Source organism: Scyliorhinus torazame, chromosome 4 (assembly GCF_047496885.1).
Source record: "Scyliorhinus torazame isolate Kashiwa2021f chromosome 4, sScyTor2.1, whole genome shotgun sequence".
Lineage (NCBI taxonomy): Eukaryota > Metazoa > Chordata > Chondrichthyes > Carcharhiniformes > Scyliorhinidae > Scyliorhinus > Scyliorhinus torazame.
The window spans coordinates 301,208,165-301,227,893 of record NC_092710.1 but is presented as its reverse complement, the minus strand read 5'-3'; the positions used below and the strand labels follow the sequence as shown (position 1 = coordinate 301,227,893).

Below are 19,729 nucleotides of genomic sequence, written 5' to 3'. Positions count from 1 at the left end.
GCGCTGTGAGGCAGCCGTGCTAACCACTATGCCACCCAAAATAACTCCAACAGGAGCTTGTGACCAGTAAATATGAAATGTCATCCATAGATGTATTGATGGAACTTTTTGACTTTGAATATTACGGCTAGTCCCCCCTTTTCAATGTCAGAGTAAGCTTGTTCAGCACTGGTCAAAGTCCTTAAGGAATAGGCGGATTGGCATTTCTGTACTATCTTCCATCATATGTGCCAAAATCACCCTATTCTGTAAAGGAACATATCGCAGGAAAGGACTATCTCTTTTGACAGGTCAAAATTAACCTAGAGACTGTATCACTGTAAAGCTAGTTTAACCTGTTCATAGGCTTGTTATGGGCCAGGGTTTAGAGAACCCCAAAGTGTATCATGGAGTTCACCTGACCCACAACTTTTAATGGATTGTGGTATGGGGAGCACACGGCCCACTCTACAGGTGTGGTACAGCAGAAATGGAAAAGTATTTTTTAAAGCAAAACAATGTTTATTCTATGAACTCAAGTTAACTTTTTTAAAACATACAGTGAACATCTTAGCAACCATCAATTCAAATACAACCCCCAAAGAATACAACACGAAGTAATCCTTAATAACTTCCCAAACAACATCCAGAAGACAAAAGAAACACCTTTTAACAGAAGCACATTAGGTTTACATTCACTACTGAGAACATTTATAATTCTGAATTCACCAGATGAACAAGAGATAGTCTTTTCATGGCAGAGAGATCAACAGTACACCTGCTCTGTCTGGCTTCAGCACCAACACTGAAAACGAAACGAAAACACACCCTTCAGCAAACAGCCTAAAACGAAAGTAAAAAGCTGACAGACAGCCTATCTCCACCCACTCTCTGACATCACTGCAGTAGTAAACACCCATTTCTTAAAAGTACTCTCACTACAGATATTTATATACAAACCCATTTATAAACACCCATTTCTTACAGGTACTCTCACATGACACCTCCCCACAAGAAAAGAAAATACACCATCAACTTCAAGATGGTTTCATTTTTCATCTTTAAGAAATGCACACGTTAAATATACTTTTTTGCTTCAAAAAACACAAGCAAACAGATATAATAATATATTCCATTTTGTTCTTCTTCCCCCAACTAAAATTCTTCTCGATTGACAGTCTCTTTGAACAAGAAGGTCTCTGCACGATCCATCCATTTCTCTAAGCCTCAGCATTTATTTTTAAAGTCAGATACTTTAGTTCAATCTGATCACAGAGTCCCTTATAATTCTCCAACACATGAGCATTGGTTATCACAGCTTTCAGGCAGTCAAATGCCAGTTGAAACTCCGCTGTCCATTGAAATTTTTGACATTTCTTCAGCAAGTCCATCAGTGGAGCAATAACGCTACTAAACCTTTGCACAAATGTTCGATCAAATCGACTCATGGTAAGAAATCGCATTATTTCCCATCGTCTTGAGGGTATTGAAAACTCCTCGATAACTGTTTCACATCCAGTGTGACCATTCGACCCTGTCCGATTGTATGGCCAAGGAACGTGACATGGGCTTTTCCAAATTCACTTTTGGCTAGGTTTATCTCCAAACCCACCTCCTAAAGTCGATCGAATAACTCCATCAGATGTTTTAAATGTTCTTTCTATGTCTGGCTGAAAATTACCAGATCGTCGATGTATACCGCACAATTGGGTAATCCTGAAACAACTTTGTTAGTTAACCGTTGAAATGTGGCTGGTGCGTATTTCATGCCAAATGGCATAACTTTGAATTGGTATATACCATCTGGAGTCATAAGAGCTGAAATCTCCTTCGCTCTTTCGGATAAAGGTACCTGCCAGTAACCTTTAAGTAAATCCAGTTTGGAAATAAAAGCTGATTGTCCCACTTTCTCAATGCAATCCTCCAAACGTGGGATCGGATAAGAGTCCGTTCTTGTAACTGCATTAACCTTTCGATAGTCCACACACAACCATTGGGTACCGTCTGAATTTGGTACCATCACTATGGGTGAGCTCCATTGGCTGCAACCCACTTCAATTATGCCATTTTTAAGCATACTCTCAATGTCTTTGATAACCTGTGCCAATTTTAAAGGATGTTGCTTGATTGGAACAGCATTTACCACATCCACATCATGTATAACCATTTTAGTACTTCCCAATTTATCTCTACAAACTTGCCCATGTGATATCAATAACTCTTTCAGGTCAGTCCGTTTTCCCTCTGAAAGGTAACTCAACAATTTATCCCAATTTTTAAGAACATCCTCGTTTTCCAAGTTAATTTGAGGGATGTCAAATTCACAGTCATCTGGATTTGGTGCGTCACTCTGAGTTAGAACCATTAAAACCTCCTCCTATTTCTCTCCTTCCCTTTCAAAGTACCTTTTAAGCATATTCACATGACACACTTGGTGAGTCTTCCTTCTATCTGGTGTTTTTACCACATAATTCACCTCACTTAATTTGCTTTCAATCTGATAAGGTCCACAAAACCTAGCTTTTAAAAGTTCACCTACCATAGGTAACAATACTAAAACTTTATCTCCACTGGCAAAACTGTGAACTATGATTTCTTGTCTGCTACCCGTTTCATCACATTTTGTGCAACTTGTAAATGTTGTCTAGCCAATTCACCTGCTCTATTTAATCATTCCCTAAAACTTGACACGTAACCGAATAATGTAATTTCCGATTTTTCACTGCCCAATTTTTCTTTAATCAATTTAAGTGGTCCACTTACCTCATGACCAAAAATTAGTTCAAGAGGACTGAATTTGGTTGACTCATGAGGTGCATCCCTAATTGCAAACAGTACGAATGGAATTCCTTCATCCCAATCCTCTGGGTAATCTTGACAGGAAGCCCTCAACATTGTGTTTAATGTCTGATACCACCTTTCTAACGCTCCCTGCGATTCTGGATGGGACGCAGTTGATTTAAATTGTTTTATTCCTAAGCTATCCATAACCTCTTTGAATAACCTTCAGGTAAAATTTGATCCTTGATCCGATTGTATTTCTGTGGGTAGTCCATATCTAGTAAAGAATTTTAGTAACTCCTCCACAATCTTTTTAGCTGTAATATTATGTACTGGAATGGCCTCTGGAAACCTAGTAGACACATCCATTATTGTCAAAAGATATTGATTCCCACTTTTTGTTTGAGGAAGCAGTCCTACGCAATCAATTAGGACCCTTGTAAAAGATTCCACAAATGCTGGAATGGGTATTAAGGGTGCTGGTTTTATCACTGCTTGAGGTTTCCCTATCACTTGACATGTGTGACATGATTGAAAAATTTAACTACATCTTTATGTAGTCCAGGCCAACAAAAATGTTTTTGTATTTTAGCTTGAGTTTTCCTTATTCCCAAATGACCTCCCACTGGTACCTCATGTGCAACTCGCAACACCTCCTTTCTATACCCTACCGCCAATACCACTTGATGAACTTCTGCCCACTTTTCATCCGCCTGCATACGTAAAGGTCTCAATTTTCTCATCAAGACATTGGGCGAAATTCTCCGGAAACGGCGCGATGTCCGCCGACTGGCGCCCAAAACAGTGCAAATCAGACGAGCATTGCGCCGCCCCAAAGGTGCGGAATGCTCCGCATCTTTGGGGGCCGAGCCCCAGCATTGAGGGGCTAGGTCGGCGCCGGACGAATTTCCGCCCCGCCAGCTGGTGGAAAAGGCCTTTGGTGCCCTGCCAGCTGGCGCGGAAATGACATCTCCGGGCGGCGCATGCGCGGGAGCGTCAGCGGCCGCTGACAGCATTCCCGCGTCTGCGCAGTGGAGGGAGTCTCTTCCGCCTCCGCCATAGTGGAGACCGTGGCGGAGGCGGAAGGGAAAGAGTGCCCCCACGGCACAGGCCCGCTCGCGGTTCGGTGGGCCCCGATCGCGGGCCAGGCCACCGTGGGGGCACCCCCCGGGACCAGATCGCCCCGCGCCCTCCCCAGGACCCCGGAGCCCGCCCGCGCCGCCTTGTCCCGCCGGTAAGGTAGGTGGTTTAATTTACGCCGGCGGGACAGGCATTTTAGCGGCGGGACTTCGGCCCATCCGGGCCGGAGAATCGAGCGGGGGGGGGCCCGCCAACCGGCGTGGCGCGATTCCCGCCCCCGCCGAATCTCTGGTGCCGGAGACTTCGGCAACCGGCGGGGGCGGGGTTCACGCCAGCCCCCGGCGATTCTCCGACCCGATGGGGGGGTCGGAGAATCTCGCCCATTACATTTACGGTAATAACACTCTGGTACACACATAGATTCTTCTTCCGTGTATGCTTTCTGATACATCCATTTTATTTCTACATCTTTCTGTTGTAACTCCGCCAATTATCCTGAACTAAAAATATCCGTCTCATCCTCCACCTGTTCTTGTTCTTTTCCAACCATCAGATCAAAAATCATTTCTGATAATTGCACTTCAACTTCATCGTCACTCTCTGATTTCTCCTCTTGTCTTGACTCTTGGCTCTGAGGAAGAGCAGAAAGGGAGATGTTGCTGAAAACAGCGGATCTGGTGGCCTGAAGTGCATATGTTTTAATGGAAGAAGTATAACGGGTAAGGCAGATGAACTTAGAGCTTGGAACTATGATGTTGTTGCCATTACAGAGACCTGGTTGAGGGAAGGACAGGATTGGCAGCTAAACATTCCAGGATTTTGATGTTACAGGGGGGATAGAGGGGGATGTAAAAGGGGTGGCGGAGTTGCACTACTGGTTAGGGAGAATATCACAGCTGTACTACGGGAGGACACCTCAGAGGGCAGTGAGGCTATATGGGTAGAGATCAGGAATAAGAAGGGTGCAGTCACAATGTTGGGGGTTTACTACAGGCCTCCAAACAGCCAATGGGAGATAGAGGAGCAGATAGGTAGACAGATTTTGGAAAGGAGTAAAAGCAACAGGGTTGTTGTGATGGGAGACTTCAACTTCCCCAATATTCACTGGGACTCACTTAGTGCTAGGGGTTTGGACGAGGCAGAGTTTGTAAGGAGCATCCAGGAGGGCTTCTATAAACAATATGTAGGTAGTCCAACTGGGGAAGGGGCTGTACTGGACCTGGTATTGGGGAAGGATTCCGGCCAAGTGGTAGAAGTTTCAGGAGGGGAGCATTTCAGGAACAGTGACCACAATTCAGTAAGTTTTAAAGTGCTGGTGGGCAAGGATAAGAGTGGTCCTAGAGTGAATGTGCTAAATTGGGGGAAGGCTAATTATAACAATATTAGGCTGGAACTGAAGAACCTAGATTGGGGGCGGATGTTTGAGGGTAAATCAACATCTGACATGTGGGTGGCTTTCAAATGTCAGTTGAAAGGAATTCAGGACCAGCATGTTCCTGTGCGGAAGAAGGATAAATACAGCAAATTTTGAGAACCTTGGATAACGAGAAATATTGTAGGCCTCGTCAAAAAGAAAAAGGAGGCATTTGTCAGGGCTAGAAGGCTGGGAACAGACGAAGCCTGTGTGGAATATAAGAAAAGTAGGAAGGAACATAGGCAAGGAGTCAGGAGGGCTAAAAGAGGTCATGAAAAGTCATTGGCAAATAGGGTTAAGGAAAACCCTATGGCTTTTTACACGTACATAAAAAGCAAGATGGTAGCCAGGGAAAGGGTTGGCCCACTGAAGGATAGGCAAGGGAATCTATGTGTGGAGCCAAAGGAAATGGGCGAGGTACGAAATGAATACTTTGCATCCACCAAAGAGAAGGACTTGGTGGATGTTGAGTCTGGAGAAGGGTGTGTAGATAGCCTGGGTCACATTGAGATTCAAAAAGGTGAGGTGTTGGGCGTCTTGAAAAATATTAAGGTAGATAGGTCACCAGGGCCTGGTGGGATCTATCCCAGAATACTGAAGGAGGCAAGAGAGGAAATTGCTGAGGCCTTGACAGAAATCTTTGGATCCTCACTGTCTTCAGGTGATGTCCCGGAGGACTGGAGAATAGCCAATCTTGTTCCTTTGGTAAAGAAGGGTAGCAAGGATAATCCAGGGAACTACAGGCCAGTGAGCCTTACGTCAGTGGCAGGGAAATTACTGGAGAGAATTCTTCGAGACAGGATCTATCCCATTTGGAAGGAAATGGACGTATTAGCGAGAGGCAGCACGGTTTTGTGAAGGGGACGTCGATTCTCACTAACTTGATAAGAGTTTTTTGAAGAGGTCACAAAGATGATTGATGCAGGTAGGGCAATGGATGTTGTCTATATGGACTTCAGTAAGGCCTTTGACAAGGTCCCTCATGGCAGACTGGTACTAAAGGTGAAGTCCGCTCTCCGCCATAACCGGAACCCCCCCGTCCATACTTCCCGGGGCAAACCGCTGATTATCACAGATTGGGGCCCAGACCGATGCTCCCACTGCTCCCACATGCCGCCTTCACTGGCCTCAAACTCTCAGGGCCACCACCACCATTGGACTGGTGGAGTACCGTGCTGGCGGGAACGGCAGAGGCGCAGTTACCAACGCCCCCAGACTGGTGCCCTTACATGAAGCCGCCTTCATACGCTCCCATGCCGACCCGTCCCCACCACCCACTTCCTGATCATGGCTATATTCGCAGCCCAGTAATAGTTACTATAATTTGGCAGCGCCAGCCCGGCCTCTCCCTGACTCCGCTCCAGCATTACCTTCCTTACTCGCGTGGTCTTGCCCGCCCAGACGAAGCCCGTGATCACTCTGTTGACCCGCTTAAAAAAGGACCGCAGAATAAAGATGGGGAAACACTGAAATACAAATAGGAATCTCGGGAGGACCGTCATCTTCACCGTTTGCACCCTCCCAGTCAGAGACAACGGAAGCGCGTCCCATTTCCGAAAATCGTCCTTCATTTGGTCCACCAGCCGGGCCAGATACAATTAATGCAGCCGGTCCCATTCCTGCGCCACTTGGATGCCTAGGTACCTGAAGCTTCCCTTTACTAACCTAAACGGCAGCTCTCCCAGTCGCATCTCCTGTCCCCTCACCTGGACCACAAACATCTCACTTTTTCCAATATTAAGCTTATACCCTGAAAACCGGCCAAATTCTCCTGGCGTCCCCATGATTTCCTCCATCCCCTCTATTGGATCCGAAACGTACAGAAGCAGGTCATCCGCACAGAGCGAAACCCTGTGCTTCAACAAAAAATGAAAGGAGTCAAGCAGGCCACTCGGATCAGAGGGGGAACCCTTTCAGATGGCTCACTGGGGCCATGGGGCTTGCCTCTCCTGCCTACCACTGGAAAATGACCAAAGGAAAATCAGAAGACTGAACTAAACTGGTCATGTTCTGAGAATGCCTGGCACAAAGATTCCTAAGAAAAAATGGAAATCATAGGGATGGTGCAGGCGGGAGGGATTCAGATTTCTGGATAACTGGGGCGCTTTCTGGGGAAGGTGGGACCTCTACAGACAGGATGGTCTACATCTGAACCTGCGGGGCACAAATATCCTGGGGGGGAGATTTGTTAGTGCTCTTTGGGGGGGTTTAAACTAATGCAGCAGGGGCATGGGAACCTGGATTGTAGTTTTAGGGTAAGGGAGAATGAGAGTATAGAGGTCAGGAGCTCAGATTTGACGTCGGAGGAGGGGGCCAGTGTTCAGGTAGGTGGTTTGAAGTGTGTCTACTTCAATGCCAGGAGTATACGAAATAAGGTAGGGGAACTGGCAGCATGGGTTGGTACCTGGGACTTCGATGTTGTGGCCATTTCGGAGACGTGGATAGAGCAGGGACAGGAATGGATGTTGCAGGTTCCGGGGTTTAGGTGTTTTAGTAAGCTCAGGGAAGGAGGCAAAAGAGGGGGAGGTGTGGCGCTGCTAGTCAAGAGCAGTATTACGGTGGCGGAGAGGATGCTAGATGGGGACTCATCTTCCGAGGTAGTATGGGCTGAGGTTAGAAACAGGAAAGGAGAGGTCACCCTGTTGGGAGTTTTCTATAGGCCTCCAAATAGTTCTAGGGATGTAGAGGAAAGGATGGCGAAGATGATCCTGGATATGAGCGAAAGTAACAGGGTAGTTATTATGGGAGACTTTAACTTTCCAAATATTGACTGGAAAAGATATAGTTCGAGTACATTAGATGGGTCGTTTTTTGTTCAGTGTGTGCAGGAGGGTTTCCTGACACAGTTTGTTGACAGGCCAACAAGAGGTGAGGCCACATTGGATTTGGTTTTGGGTAATGAACCAGGCCAGGTGTTGGATTTGGAGGTAGGTGAGCACTTTGGGGACAGTGACCACAATTCGGTGACGTTTACGTTAAGGATGGAAAGGGATAAGTATACACCGCAGGGCAAGAGTTATAGCTGGGGGAAGGGAAATTATGATGCCATTAGACGTGACTTGGGGGGGATAAGGTGGAGAAGTAGGCTGCAAGTTTTGGACACACTGGATAAGTGGAGCTTGTTCAAGGATCAGCTATTGCGTGTTCTTGATAAGTATGTACCGGTCAGGCAGGGAGGAAGGTGCCGAGCGAGGGAACCGTGGTTTACCAAAGAAGTGGAATCTCTTGTTAAGAGGAAGAAGGAGGTCTATGTGAAGATGAGGTGTGAAGTTTCAGTTGGGGCGATGGATAGTTACAAGGTAGCGAGGAAGGATCTAAAGAGAGAGCTAAGACGAGCAAAGAGGGGACATGAGAAGTATTTGGCAGGAAGGATCAAGGAAAACCCAAAAGCTTTCTTTAGGTATGTCAGGAATAAGCGAATGACTAGGGACAGAGTAGGACCAGTCAAGGACAGGGATGGGAAGTTGTGTGTAGAGTCTGAAGAGATAGGCGAGATACTAAATGAATATTTTTCGTCAGTATTCACTCAGGAAAAAGATAATGTTGTGGAGGAGAATGCTGAGCTCCAGGTAAATAGATTAGATGGCATTGAGGTAAGTAGGGAAGAGGTGTTGGCAATTCTGGACAGGCTGAAAATAGATAAGTCCCCGGGGCCTGATGGGATTTATCCTAGGATTCTCTGGGAGGCCAGGGAAGAGATTGCTGGACCATTGGCTTTGATTTTTATGTCATCATTGGATACAGGAATAGTGCCAGAGGACTGGAGGATAGCAAATGTGGTCCCTTTGTTCAAAAAGGGGAGCAGAGACAACCCCGGCAACTATAGACCGGTGAGCCTCACGTCTGTAGTGGGTAAAGTCTTGGAGGGCATTATAAGAGACAAGATTTATAATCATCTAGATAGGAATAATATGATCAGGGATAGTCAGCATGGCTTTGTGAAGGGTAGGTCATGCCTCACAAACCTTATCGAGTTCTTTGAGAAGGTGACTGAACAGGTAGACGAGGGTAGAGCAGTTGATGTGGTGTATATGGATTTCAGCAAAGCGTTTGATAAGGTTCCCCACGGTAGGCTATTGCAGAAAATACGGAGGCTGGGGATTGAGGGTGATTTAGAGATGTGGATCAGAAATTGGCTAGCTGAAAGAAGACAGAGGGTGGTGGTTGATGGGAAATGTTCAGAATGGAATTCTGTCACAAGTGGAGTACCACAAGGATCTGTTCTGGGGCCGTTGCTGTTTGTCGTTTTTATCAATGACCTAGAGGAAGGCGCAGAAGGGTGGGTGAGTAAATTTGCAGACGATACTAAAGTCGGTGGTGTTGTCGATAGTGAGGAAGGAAGTAGCAGGTTACAGAGGGATATAGATAAGCTGCAGTGCTGGGCTGAGAGGTGGCAAATGGAGTTTAATGTAGAGAAGTGTGAGGTGATTCACTTTGGAAGGAAAAACAGGAATGTGGAATATGTGGCTAATGGAAAAGTTCTTGAAAGTGTGGATGAGCAGAGGGATCTAGGTGTCCATGTACATAGATCCCTGAAAGTTGCCACCCAGGTTGATAGGGTGGTGAAGAAGGCCTATGGAGTGTTGGCCTTTATTGGTAGAGGGATTGAGTTCCGGAGTCAGGAGGTCATGTTGCAGCTGTACAGAACTCTGGTACGGCCGCATTTGGAGTATTGCGTACAGTTCTGGTCACCGCATTATAGGAAGGACGTGGAGGCTTTGGAACGGGTGCAGAGGAGATTTACCAGGATGTTGCCTGGTATGGAGGGAAAATCTTATGAGGAAAGGCTGATGGACTTGAGGTTGTTTTCGTTAGAGAGAAGAAGGTTAAGAGGAGACTTAATAGAGGCATACAAAATTATCAGAGGGTTAGATAGGGTGGACAGTGAGAGCCTTCTCCCGCGGATGGAAATGGCTAGCACGAGGGGACATAGCCTTAAACTGAGGGGTAATAGATATAGGACAGAGGTCAGGGGTAGGTTCTTTACGCAAAGAGTAGTGAGGCCGTGGAATGCCCTACCTGCTACAGTAGTGAACTCGCCAACATTAAGGGCATTTAAAAGTTTATTGGATAAACATATGGATGATAATGGTATAGTGTAGGTTAGATGGCTTTTGTTTCGGTGCAACATCGTGGGCCGAAGGGCCTGTACTGCGCTGTATTGTTCTATGTTCTATGTTCTATGTTCTATAAGGGAAAAGAGCCATTTTTTCTTAGGAATCTTTGTGCCAGGCATTCTCAGAACATGACCAGTTTAGTTCAGTCTTCTGATTTTTTCAGGTTCAACTGAGAGGATTTCTGTGCACCTGAAGTGTGCCTGCAACGTTGCCCGCAATAGGATTGTATGGTATCAATTCATTATTTGTGCCCCTCAGTGAACTTGTAATAATGATGATGATGATGACAACGATTCCAATATTACAATGCAATTGGACTTTTCGCACTAACCTTGGATATCTGGTGACTTTTCAGCAACTGTGGCTTTTAACAAATCCACTTTATCTGTCAAATTCTGTAAGACAGGTAACTCCATCCTCCTCAAAGGGCAAGTCAATACTGGAAAGAGAATGAATGAACTTTGGAGGATGTCTGAGAATCATACATTCAGAGCAAATCTCAATCTTGGACACAGGTGGGACAGAGTAGAGCCTGGTTAAATTTGCATCCTTTATGACATCAAGACGTCAATAAAGTATTTTATTTTAAATTTAGAGTAGCCAATTATTTTTTTCTTTTCCAATTAAGGGGCAATTTAGCGTTGCAAATCCACCTAACCTGCATATCTTTGGGCTGTGGGGATGAAACCCACGCAGACATGGGGAGAATGTGCAAACTGCACATGGACAGTGACCCAGGGCCGGGATTCGAACCCGGGTCCTCAGCGCCGCAGTCCCAGTGCTAACCATTGCCCAACATGCCACCCAATAAAGCATTCTTAAGTGTCACCATTGTTGTACTGAATAAAATGAGGTAGATAATTTGTGAACAACAAGCACCCATAAACAGCAACATTTTAAGAACCAGATTAACTTTTGTTTGTGATGATGATTGATCAGGCCACCAACTGAAAGGAGGGATGGTTTAAGATGATGATGCTGAAGATGAGGGGAGGGTTTAAGATAATGCCGGCGGGGATGAGGGGCAGATTAAAGATGATGATGCTGAAGGATGTTGATGAGGGGAGAGTTTAATATGATGATAGGAGGTTTTTAATGATGATACTGATGTATATGAGGAGAGATGTAAGATGATGATGTTGTAGGGGATGTATATGAGAGAAGTGCTAAAAGTGATGATGCTGAAGGGGATGAGGGGAGGGTTTAAGACGATGATGCTGGAGGGGGGATAAGGGATGCTGATGAGTGGAGGGTTTAAAATGATGATGGGATGTGGGTCGGGTCTAAGCTGATGCAAGATTGAATGAGGGGATGGTTTAGATGATCCCGGAGGGGATGTGGGGAGGGTTTGAGGTGATGATGAGGGGATGAGGCGAGGGTTTCAGATGATGATGGGAGGGTTTGAGGTGGTGATGCGGCAATGTGGGGAGGGTTTGAGGTGATGGGGGGGGGGGGTTTGAGGTGATGATGCGGTGATGTGGGGAGGGTTTGAGGTGATGAGGGAAGGGATGAGGGGATGGTTTCAAATGATGCTGGAGAGAATGAGGGGAGATTTAAGTGACGCCAGTGGAGATGAGGGGAGGGTTTAAGATGATGCCGGAGGAGATAAGGGAAGGGTTTAAAATGATGATGCGGAAGGGAATAGGGAGCTTAAGAAGATGTCAGGGGGCATGAGGGGTTCAAGGTGATGATGCATGAGGGGCGGATTTAGGATGATAACGTTGGAGAGGATGAAGGAAGTTGATGATGAGAGGGTTCAAGGTGATGATGCCAGAGGGGATGAGGGGCGGGTTTAAGATGATAACGTTGGAGAGGATGAAGGAAGTTGATGAGGAGAGGGTTCAAGGTGATGATGCCGGAGGGGATGAGGGGCGGGTTTAGGATGATATCGTTGCAGAGGATGAAGGAAGTTGATGAGGAGAGGGTTCAAGGTGATGATGCCGGAGGGGATGAGGGGCGGGTTTAGGATGATGCTGGAGAGGATGAAGGAAGTTGATGAGGAGAGAGTTCAAGGTGATGATGCCTGAGGGGATGAGGGGCGGGTTTAGGATGATGCTGGAGAGGATGAAGGAAGTTGATGAGGAGAGGGTTCAAGGTGATGATGCCTGAGGGGATGAGGGGCGGGTTTAGGATGATGCTGGAGAGGATGAAGGAAGTTGATGAGGAGAGAGTTCAAGGTGATGATGCCTGAGGGGATGAGGGGCGGGTTTAGGATGATGCTGGAGAGGTTGAGGGGAGGGTTTAAGATGATGCAGGAGGGGGAGGAGAGGGTTTGAGGTGATGAGGGGAGGGTTTAGGTGATGGTTTGAGGTGATTAGAGAGGGGAGGGTTTGAGGTGATGATTTGAGGTGATGAGGGAGGGGATATGGGGAGGGTTTGAGGTGACGAGGGGAGGGGATGTGGGGAGGGTTTGAGGTGATGCGGGAGGGGATGTGGCGAGGGTTCGAGATGATGATGGGAGGGTTTGATGTGATAAGGGGAGAGTTTGAGGTGATATGGGGAGGGTTTGAGGTGATGAGGTGAGGGTTTGAGGTGATTAGGGGAGGGTTTGAGGGAGGGGATGTGGGGAGTGTTTGAGGTGATGAGGGGAGGGATTGAGGTGATGATGGGAGGGTTTGAGGTGATGATGGACAGTTTGAGGTGATGAAGGAAGGGATGTGGGGAGGGTTTTAGGTGACCCTGGAACTGTGAAGCAATTGTGCTATCCACAATGCTACCGTGCTGCCTGGGTTTGAGGTGATGATGAACAGTTTGAGGTGATGATGGATAGTTTGAGGTGATGAGGGAAGGGATGTGGGGAGAGTTTGAGGTGATGAGGGAGGGGTTGTGGGGAGGGTTTGAGGTGATGATTGGAGTGTTTGAGGTGATGAGGGAGGGGATGTGGGGAGGGTTTGAGGTGATGATTGAAGGGTTTGAGGTGATGAGGGAGGGGATGTGGGGAGGGATGGAGATGATGATGGGAGGGTTTGAGGTGATGAGGGGTGGATTTTAATAATAATAATTGTCTTTATTAGTGTCACAAGTAGGCTTACATTAACACTGCCATGAAGGTACAGTGAAAAGCCCCTAGTTACCACATTCCGGCGCCTGTTCAGGTACACGGAAGGAGAATTCAGAAAGTCCAAATTACCTAACAACACGTCTTTCGGGACTTGTGGGAGGAAACTGGACCACCCGGAGGAAACCCACGCAGACACGGGGGAATGTGCAGACTCCACACAGACAATGACCCAAGCCGGGAATCAAACCTGGGACCCTCGAGCCGTGAAGCAACTGTGCTAGCCACTGTGCTACTGTGCCACCCATAGGTTTGAGATGTTGAGGGAGGGGATGTGGGGAGCGTTTCAGGTGATGAGTGGAGGGTTTGAGGTGATGCAGTAGGGGATGTGGGGAGCGTTTGAGGTGATGAGGGAGAGGATGTGGAGATGGTTTGAGGTGATGAGGCGAGGGGATGTGGGGAGGGTTTGAGGTGAAGAGGGAGGGTTTGAGTTGATGAGGGGAGGGTTTGAGGTGATATGGGGAGGGTTTGAGGTGATGAGGGGAGGGTTTGAGGTGATGAGGGGAGGGTTTGAGGTGATGAGGGGATAGTTTGAGGTGATGAGGGAGTGTTTAAGGTGATGAGGGAGAGTTTAAGGTGATGAGGGAAGGGATGTGGGGAGAGTTTGAGTTGATACACGGAGGGTTTGAGGTGATGATTGGACGGTTTGAGGTGATGAGGAGGTGAGGGCTTGAGGTGATGAGGAGGGGGTGATAGGGAGGGGAGGTTTGAGGTGATCAGGAGGGGTGATAGGGAGGGGAGGGTTTGAGGTGATGTGGAGGGGGTGATGATAGCAGCACGGTAGCACAAGTGGATAGCACTGTGACCCCGCTGGGTCACTGTCTGTGTGGAGTCTGCATGTTCTCCCCGTGTCTGCGTGAGTTTCCTCCGGGTGCTCCAGTTTCCTCCCACAGTCCAAAGACGTGCAGGTTAGGTGGATTGACCATGATAAATTGCCCATAGTGACCAAAAAGGTTAGGAGGGGTTATTGGGTTATGGGGATAAGGTGGAAGTGAGGGCTTAAGTGGTCGGTGCAGACTCGATGGACCGAATGGCCTCCTTCTGCACTGTATGTTCTATGATGAGGGGACGGTTTGAGGTGATGATGAGCGAAGAGTTTGAGGTGATGAGGGGAGGGGAGGGTTTGAGGCAATGAGGGGAGTGTTTGAGGTGATGAGGGGAGGAGAGGGTTTGAGGTGATGAGGGGGTGATGATGAGGGGAGGGGGTGATAATGAGGGGAGGGGGTGATGATGAAGGGAGGGGAGTGTTTGAGGTGAGGAGGAGGGGATGAGGGGAGGGTTTGAGGTGATGAGGGGAAGGTTTGAGGTGATGAGGGGACGGTTTGAGGTGATGAGGGGACGGTTTGAGGTGATGAGGGGAGTGGAGGGGAGCGGTGAAGATGAGGGGGAGAGTGGATGGGGAGGGGAGGTGATGATGATGTGGGGGGGAGGAGATGATGAGGGAGGAGGGGGTGATGATGAGGGGGGAGGGGGGAGGGTGTGATGATGAGGGAGGGGGGGTGATGATGAGGGGGGAGGGGGTGATGAGGGGAGGGGGTGATGAGGGGAGGGGAGGGGGAGATGATGAGGGGGGAGATGATGAAGGGGAGGGGGTGATGATGAGGGGGAGGGGGAGATGATGAGGGGGAGGGGGTGATGATGAGGGGGAGGGGAGATATGAGGGGGGAGATGATGAGGGGGAGGGGGTGATGATGAGGGGAGGGGATGATGATGTGGGGGGAGGGGGTGATGAGGGGAGGGTGTGGGGATGATGAGGGGGTGATGATGAGGGGGGTGATGATGAAGGGGGTGATGATGAGGGGGGTGATGATGAGGGGGGTGATGTTGAGGTGGGGTGATGTTGAGGGGGGGTGATGTTGAGGGGGGGTGATGTTGAGGGGGCGTGATAACAAACAAAGAACAAAGAAATGTACAGCACAGGAACAGGCCCTTCGGCCCTCCAAGCCCGTGCCGACCATACTGCCCGACTAAACTACAATCTTCTACACTTCCTGGGTCCGTATCCTTCTATTCCCATCCTATTCATATATTTGTCAAGATGCCCCTTAAATGTCCCTATCGTCCCTGCCTCCACTACCTCCTCCGGTAGTGAGTTCCAGGCACCCACTACCCTCTGCGTAAAAAACTTGCCTCGTACATCTACTCTAAACTTTGCCCCTCTCACCTTAAACCTATGCCCCCTAGTAATTGACCCCTCTACCCTGGGGAAAAGCCTCTGACTATCCACTCTGTCTATGCCCCTCATAATTTTGTATACCTCTATCAGGTCGCCCCTCAACCTCCTTCGTTCCAGTGAGAACAAACCGAGTTTATTCAATCGCTCCTCATAGCTTATGCCCTCCATACCAGGCAACATTCTGGTAAATCTCTTCTGCACCCTCTCTAAAGCCTCCACATCCTTCTGGTAGTGTGGCGACCAGAATTGAACACTATACTCCAAGTGTGGCCTAACTAAGGTTCTATACAGCTGCAACATGACTTGCCAATTCTTATACTCAATGCCCCGGCCAATGAAGGCAAGCATGCCGTATGCCTTCTTGACTACCTTCTCCACCTGTGTAGCCCCTTTCAGTGATCTGTGGACCTGTACTCCTAGATCTCTTTGACTTTCAATACTCTTGAGGGTTCTACCATTCACTGTATATTCCCTACCTGCATTAGCCCTTCCAAAATGCATTACCTCACATTTGTCCAGGTTAAACTCCATCTGCCATCTCTCCGCCCAAGTCTCCAGACAATCTAAATCCTGCTGTATCCTCAGACAGTCCTCATCGCTATCCGCAATTCCACCAACCTTTGTGTCGTCTGCAAACTTACTAATCAGACCAGTTACATTTTCCTCCAAATCATTTATATATACTACAAAGAGCAAAGGTCCCAGCACTGATCCCTGTGGAACACCACTGGTCACAGCCCTCCAATTAGAAAAGCATCCCTCCATTGCTACCCTCTGCCTTCTATGGCCTAGCCAGTTCTGTATCCACCTTGCCAGTTCACCCCTGATCCCGTGTGACTTCACCTTTTGTACTAGTCTACCATGAGGGACCTTGTCAAAGGCCTTACTGAAGTCCATATAGACAACATCTACTGCCCTACCTGCATCAATCATCTTAGTGACCTCCTCGAAAAACTCTATCAAGTTAGTGAGACACGACCTCCCCTTCACAAAACCGTGCTGCCTCTCACTAATACGTCCATTTGCTTCCAAATGGGAGTAGATCCTGTCTCGAAGAATTCTCTCCAGTAATTTCCCTACCACTGAAGTAAGGCTCACCGGCCTGTAGTTCCCGGGATTATCCCTGCCACCCTTCTTAAACAGAGGAACAACATTGGCTATTCTCCAGTCCTCCGGGACATCCCCTGAAGACAGCGAGGATCCAAAGATTTCTGTCAAGGCCTCAGCAATTTCCTCTCCAGCCTCCTTCAGTATTCTGGGGTAGATCCCATCCGGCCCTGGGGACTTATCTACCGTAATATTTTTTAAGACACCCAACACCTCGTCTTTTTGGATCACAATGTGACCCAGGCTATCTACACCCCCTTCTCCAGACTGATGTTGAGGGGGCGTGATGTTGAGGGGGGGTGATGTTGAGGGGGGGGTGATGTTGAGGGGGGGGTGATGTTGAGGGGGGGGTGATGTTGAGGGGGGGGTGATGTTGAGGGGGGGTGATGTTGAGGGGGGGTGATGTTGAGGGGGGGTGATGTTGAGGGGGGGTGATGTTGAGGGGGGGTGATGTTGAGTGGGGGTGATGTTGAGTGGGGGTGATGTTGAGTGGGGGTGATGTTGAGTGGGGGTGATGTTGAGTGGGGGTGATGTTGAGTGGGGGTGATGTTGAGGGGGGGGGTGATGTTGAGGGGGGGGTGATGTTGAGGGGGGGGGTGATGTTGAGGGGGGGGTGATGTTGAGGGGGGGGGTGATGTTGAGGGGGGGGGTGATGTTGAGGGGGGGGTGATGTTGAGGGGGGTGATGTTGAGTGGGGGTGATGTTGGGGGGGGTGATGTTGGGGGGGGTGATGTTGGGGGGGGTGATGTTGGGGGGGTGATGTTATGTTGGGGGGCTGATGTTGGGGGGGCTGATGTTGGGGGGGCTGATGTTGGGGGGAGGTGATGTTGGGGGGAGGTGATGTTGGGGGGGTGATGTTGAGGGGGGGTGATGTTGAGGGGGGGTGATGTTGAGGGGGGGTGATGTTGAGGGGGGGTGATGTTGAGGGGGGTGATGTTGAGGGGGTGATGTTGAGGGGGGTGATGTTGAGGGGGGTGATGTTGAGGGGGGTGATGTTGAGGGGGGTGATGTTGAGGGGGGTGATGTTGAGGGGGGGGTGATGTTGAGGGGGGGGTGATGTTGAGGGGGGGTGTTGTTGAGGGGGGGTGATGTTGAGGGGGGGGTGATGTTGAGGGGGGGGGTGATGTTGAGGGGGGGGTAATGTTGAGGGGGGGTGATGTTGAGGGGGGGTGATGTTGAGGGGGGGGTGATGTTGAGGGGGGGTGATGTTGAGGGGGGGTGATGTTGAGGGGGGGTGATGTTGAGGGGGGGTGATGTTGAGGGGGGGTGATGTTGAGGGGGGGTGATGTTGAGGGGGGGTGATGTTGAGGGGGGGTGATGTTGAGGGGGGGTGATGTTGAGGGGGGGTGATGTTGAGGGGGGTGATGTTGAGGGGGGGTGATGTTGAGGGGGGGTGATGTTGAGGGGGGGTGATGTTGAGGGGGGTGATGTTGAGGGTGGGGATGTTGAGGGGGGGGGTGATGTTGAGGGGGGGTGATGTTGAGGGGGGGGTGATGTTGAGGGGGGGTGATGTTGAGGGGGGGTGATGTTGAGGGGGGGTGATGTTGAGGGGGGGGTGATGTTGAGGGGGGGTGATGTTTAGGGGGGTGATGTTGAGGGGGGTGATGTTGAGGGGGGGTGATGTTGAGGGGGGGTGATGTTGAGGGGGGGTGATGTTGAGGGGGGGTGATGTTGAGGGGGGGTGATGTTGAGGGGGGGTGATGTTGAGGGGGGGTGATGTTGAGGGGGGGTGATGTTGAGGGGGGGTGATGTTGAGGGGGGTGATGTTGAGGGGGGTGATGTTGAGGGGGGTGATGTTGAGGGGGGTGATGTTGAGGGGGGTGATGTTGAGGGGGGTGATGTTGAGGGGGGTGATGTTGAGGGGGGTGATGTTGAGGGGGGTGATGTTGAGGGGGGTGATGATGAGGGAACGGGGTGTTTGAGGTGATGAGGGGAGGTGAGGGGGTGATGATGAGGGGAGGAGAGAATGATATGTGGAGGAGGAGGCGGTGATGACGGGAGGGGGTGATGATGAGGGGAGGAGATGATAATGAGGGGTGGAGGTGGTGCTGAGGGGAGTGTTTGAGGTGATGATGAGGGGAGGAGATGATGATGAGGGGAGGAGGTGATGCTGAGGGGAGGGTTTGAGGTGGAGGGGGAGAGATGATGATGAGGGGGGAGGGGATGATGCTGAGGGGAGGGTTTGAGGTGATGATGAGGGGAAGAGGGGAGGGTTTAGGTGATGAGGGGAGGCGGTGATGATGAGGGCAGGAGGGGATGTTGGGGGTAGGGTTTGAGGTGATCCTGAGGGAAGGGTTTGAGGTGATGCTGAGGGGAGGGTTTGCGGTGATGAGGAGGGTTTGAGGTGATGATGAGGTGAGGGTTTGAGGTGATGATGAGGGGAGGGTTTGAGGTGCTGAGGAGCGGAGGAGGGGAGGGTTTGAGGTGATGAGGAGGGGAGGTGGTGATGATGAGGGGAGGAAGGGATGTTGAGGGGAGGGCTTGAGGTGATGCTTTGAGGTGATGCTGAGGGGAGGGTTTGAGGTGATGCTGAGGGGAAGATTTGAGGTGATGCTGAGGGGATGGTTTGAGGGGATGCTGAGGGGAGGGCTTGTGGTGATGAGGAGGGGAGGCGGTGATGAAGAGGGGAGGGTTGAGGTGATGCTGAGGGGAGGGTTTGAGGTGATGAGGAGGGGAGAGTTTGATATGAGGAGGGGAGGCGGTGATGAGGAGGGGAAGTTGAGGGGAGGGTTTGAGGGGATGCTGAGGGGAGGGTTTGTGGGGATGTTGAAGGGAGGGTTTGAGGTGATGGGGAGGGGGTGAGGGAGGGGGTGAGGGGAGGGCGTGAGGTGATGAGGAGGGGAGGGTTTGAGGTGTTGGGGAGGAGGTGGGGGAGGAGGAGATGATTATAGAATTTACAGTGCAGAAGGAGGCCATTCGGCCCATTGAGTCTGCACCGGCTCTTGGAAAGTGCACCCTACCCAAGGTCAACACCTCCACCCTATCCCCATAACCGAGTAACCCCACCCAACACTAAA

General features: G+C 49.6%; 1 protein-coding gene across 4 annotated transcripts in view; it reads right to left on the bottom strand.

The window, feature by feature from the left end:
• The window catches only part of LOC140411039 (uncharacterized), a 325,334-nt gene that overhangs the window by 296,363 nt on the left and 9,242 nt on the right, over positions 1 to 19,729 (bottom strand). For all 4 annotated transcript variants that reach the window (XM_072500024.1, XM_072500021.1, XM_072500022.1 and 1 more), the window contains exon 2: positions 10,703 to 10,810. In XM_072500024.1, the coding sequence (XP_072356125.1) occupies positions 10,703 to 10,787 (85 nt within the window). In that variant the 5' untranslated portion in view covers positions 10,788 to 10,810. The remainder of the gene's footprint in view (positions 1 to 10,702; positions 10,811 to 19,729) is intronic.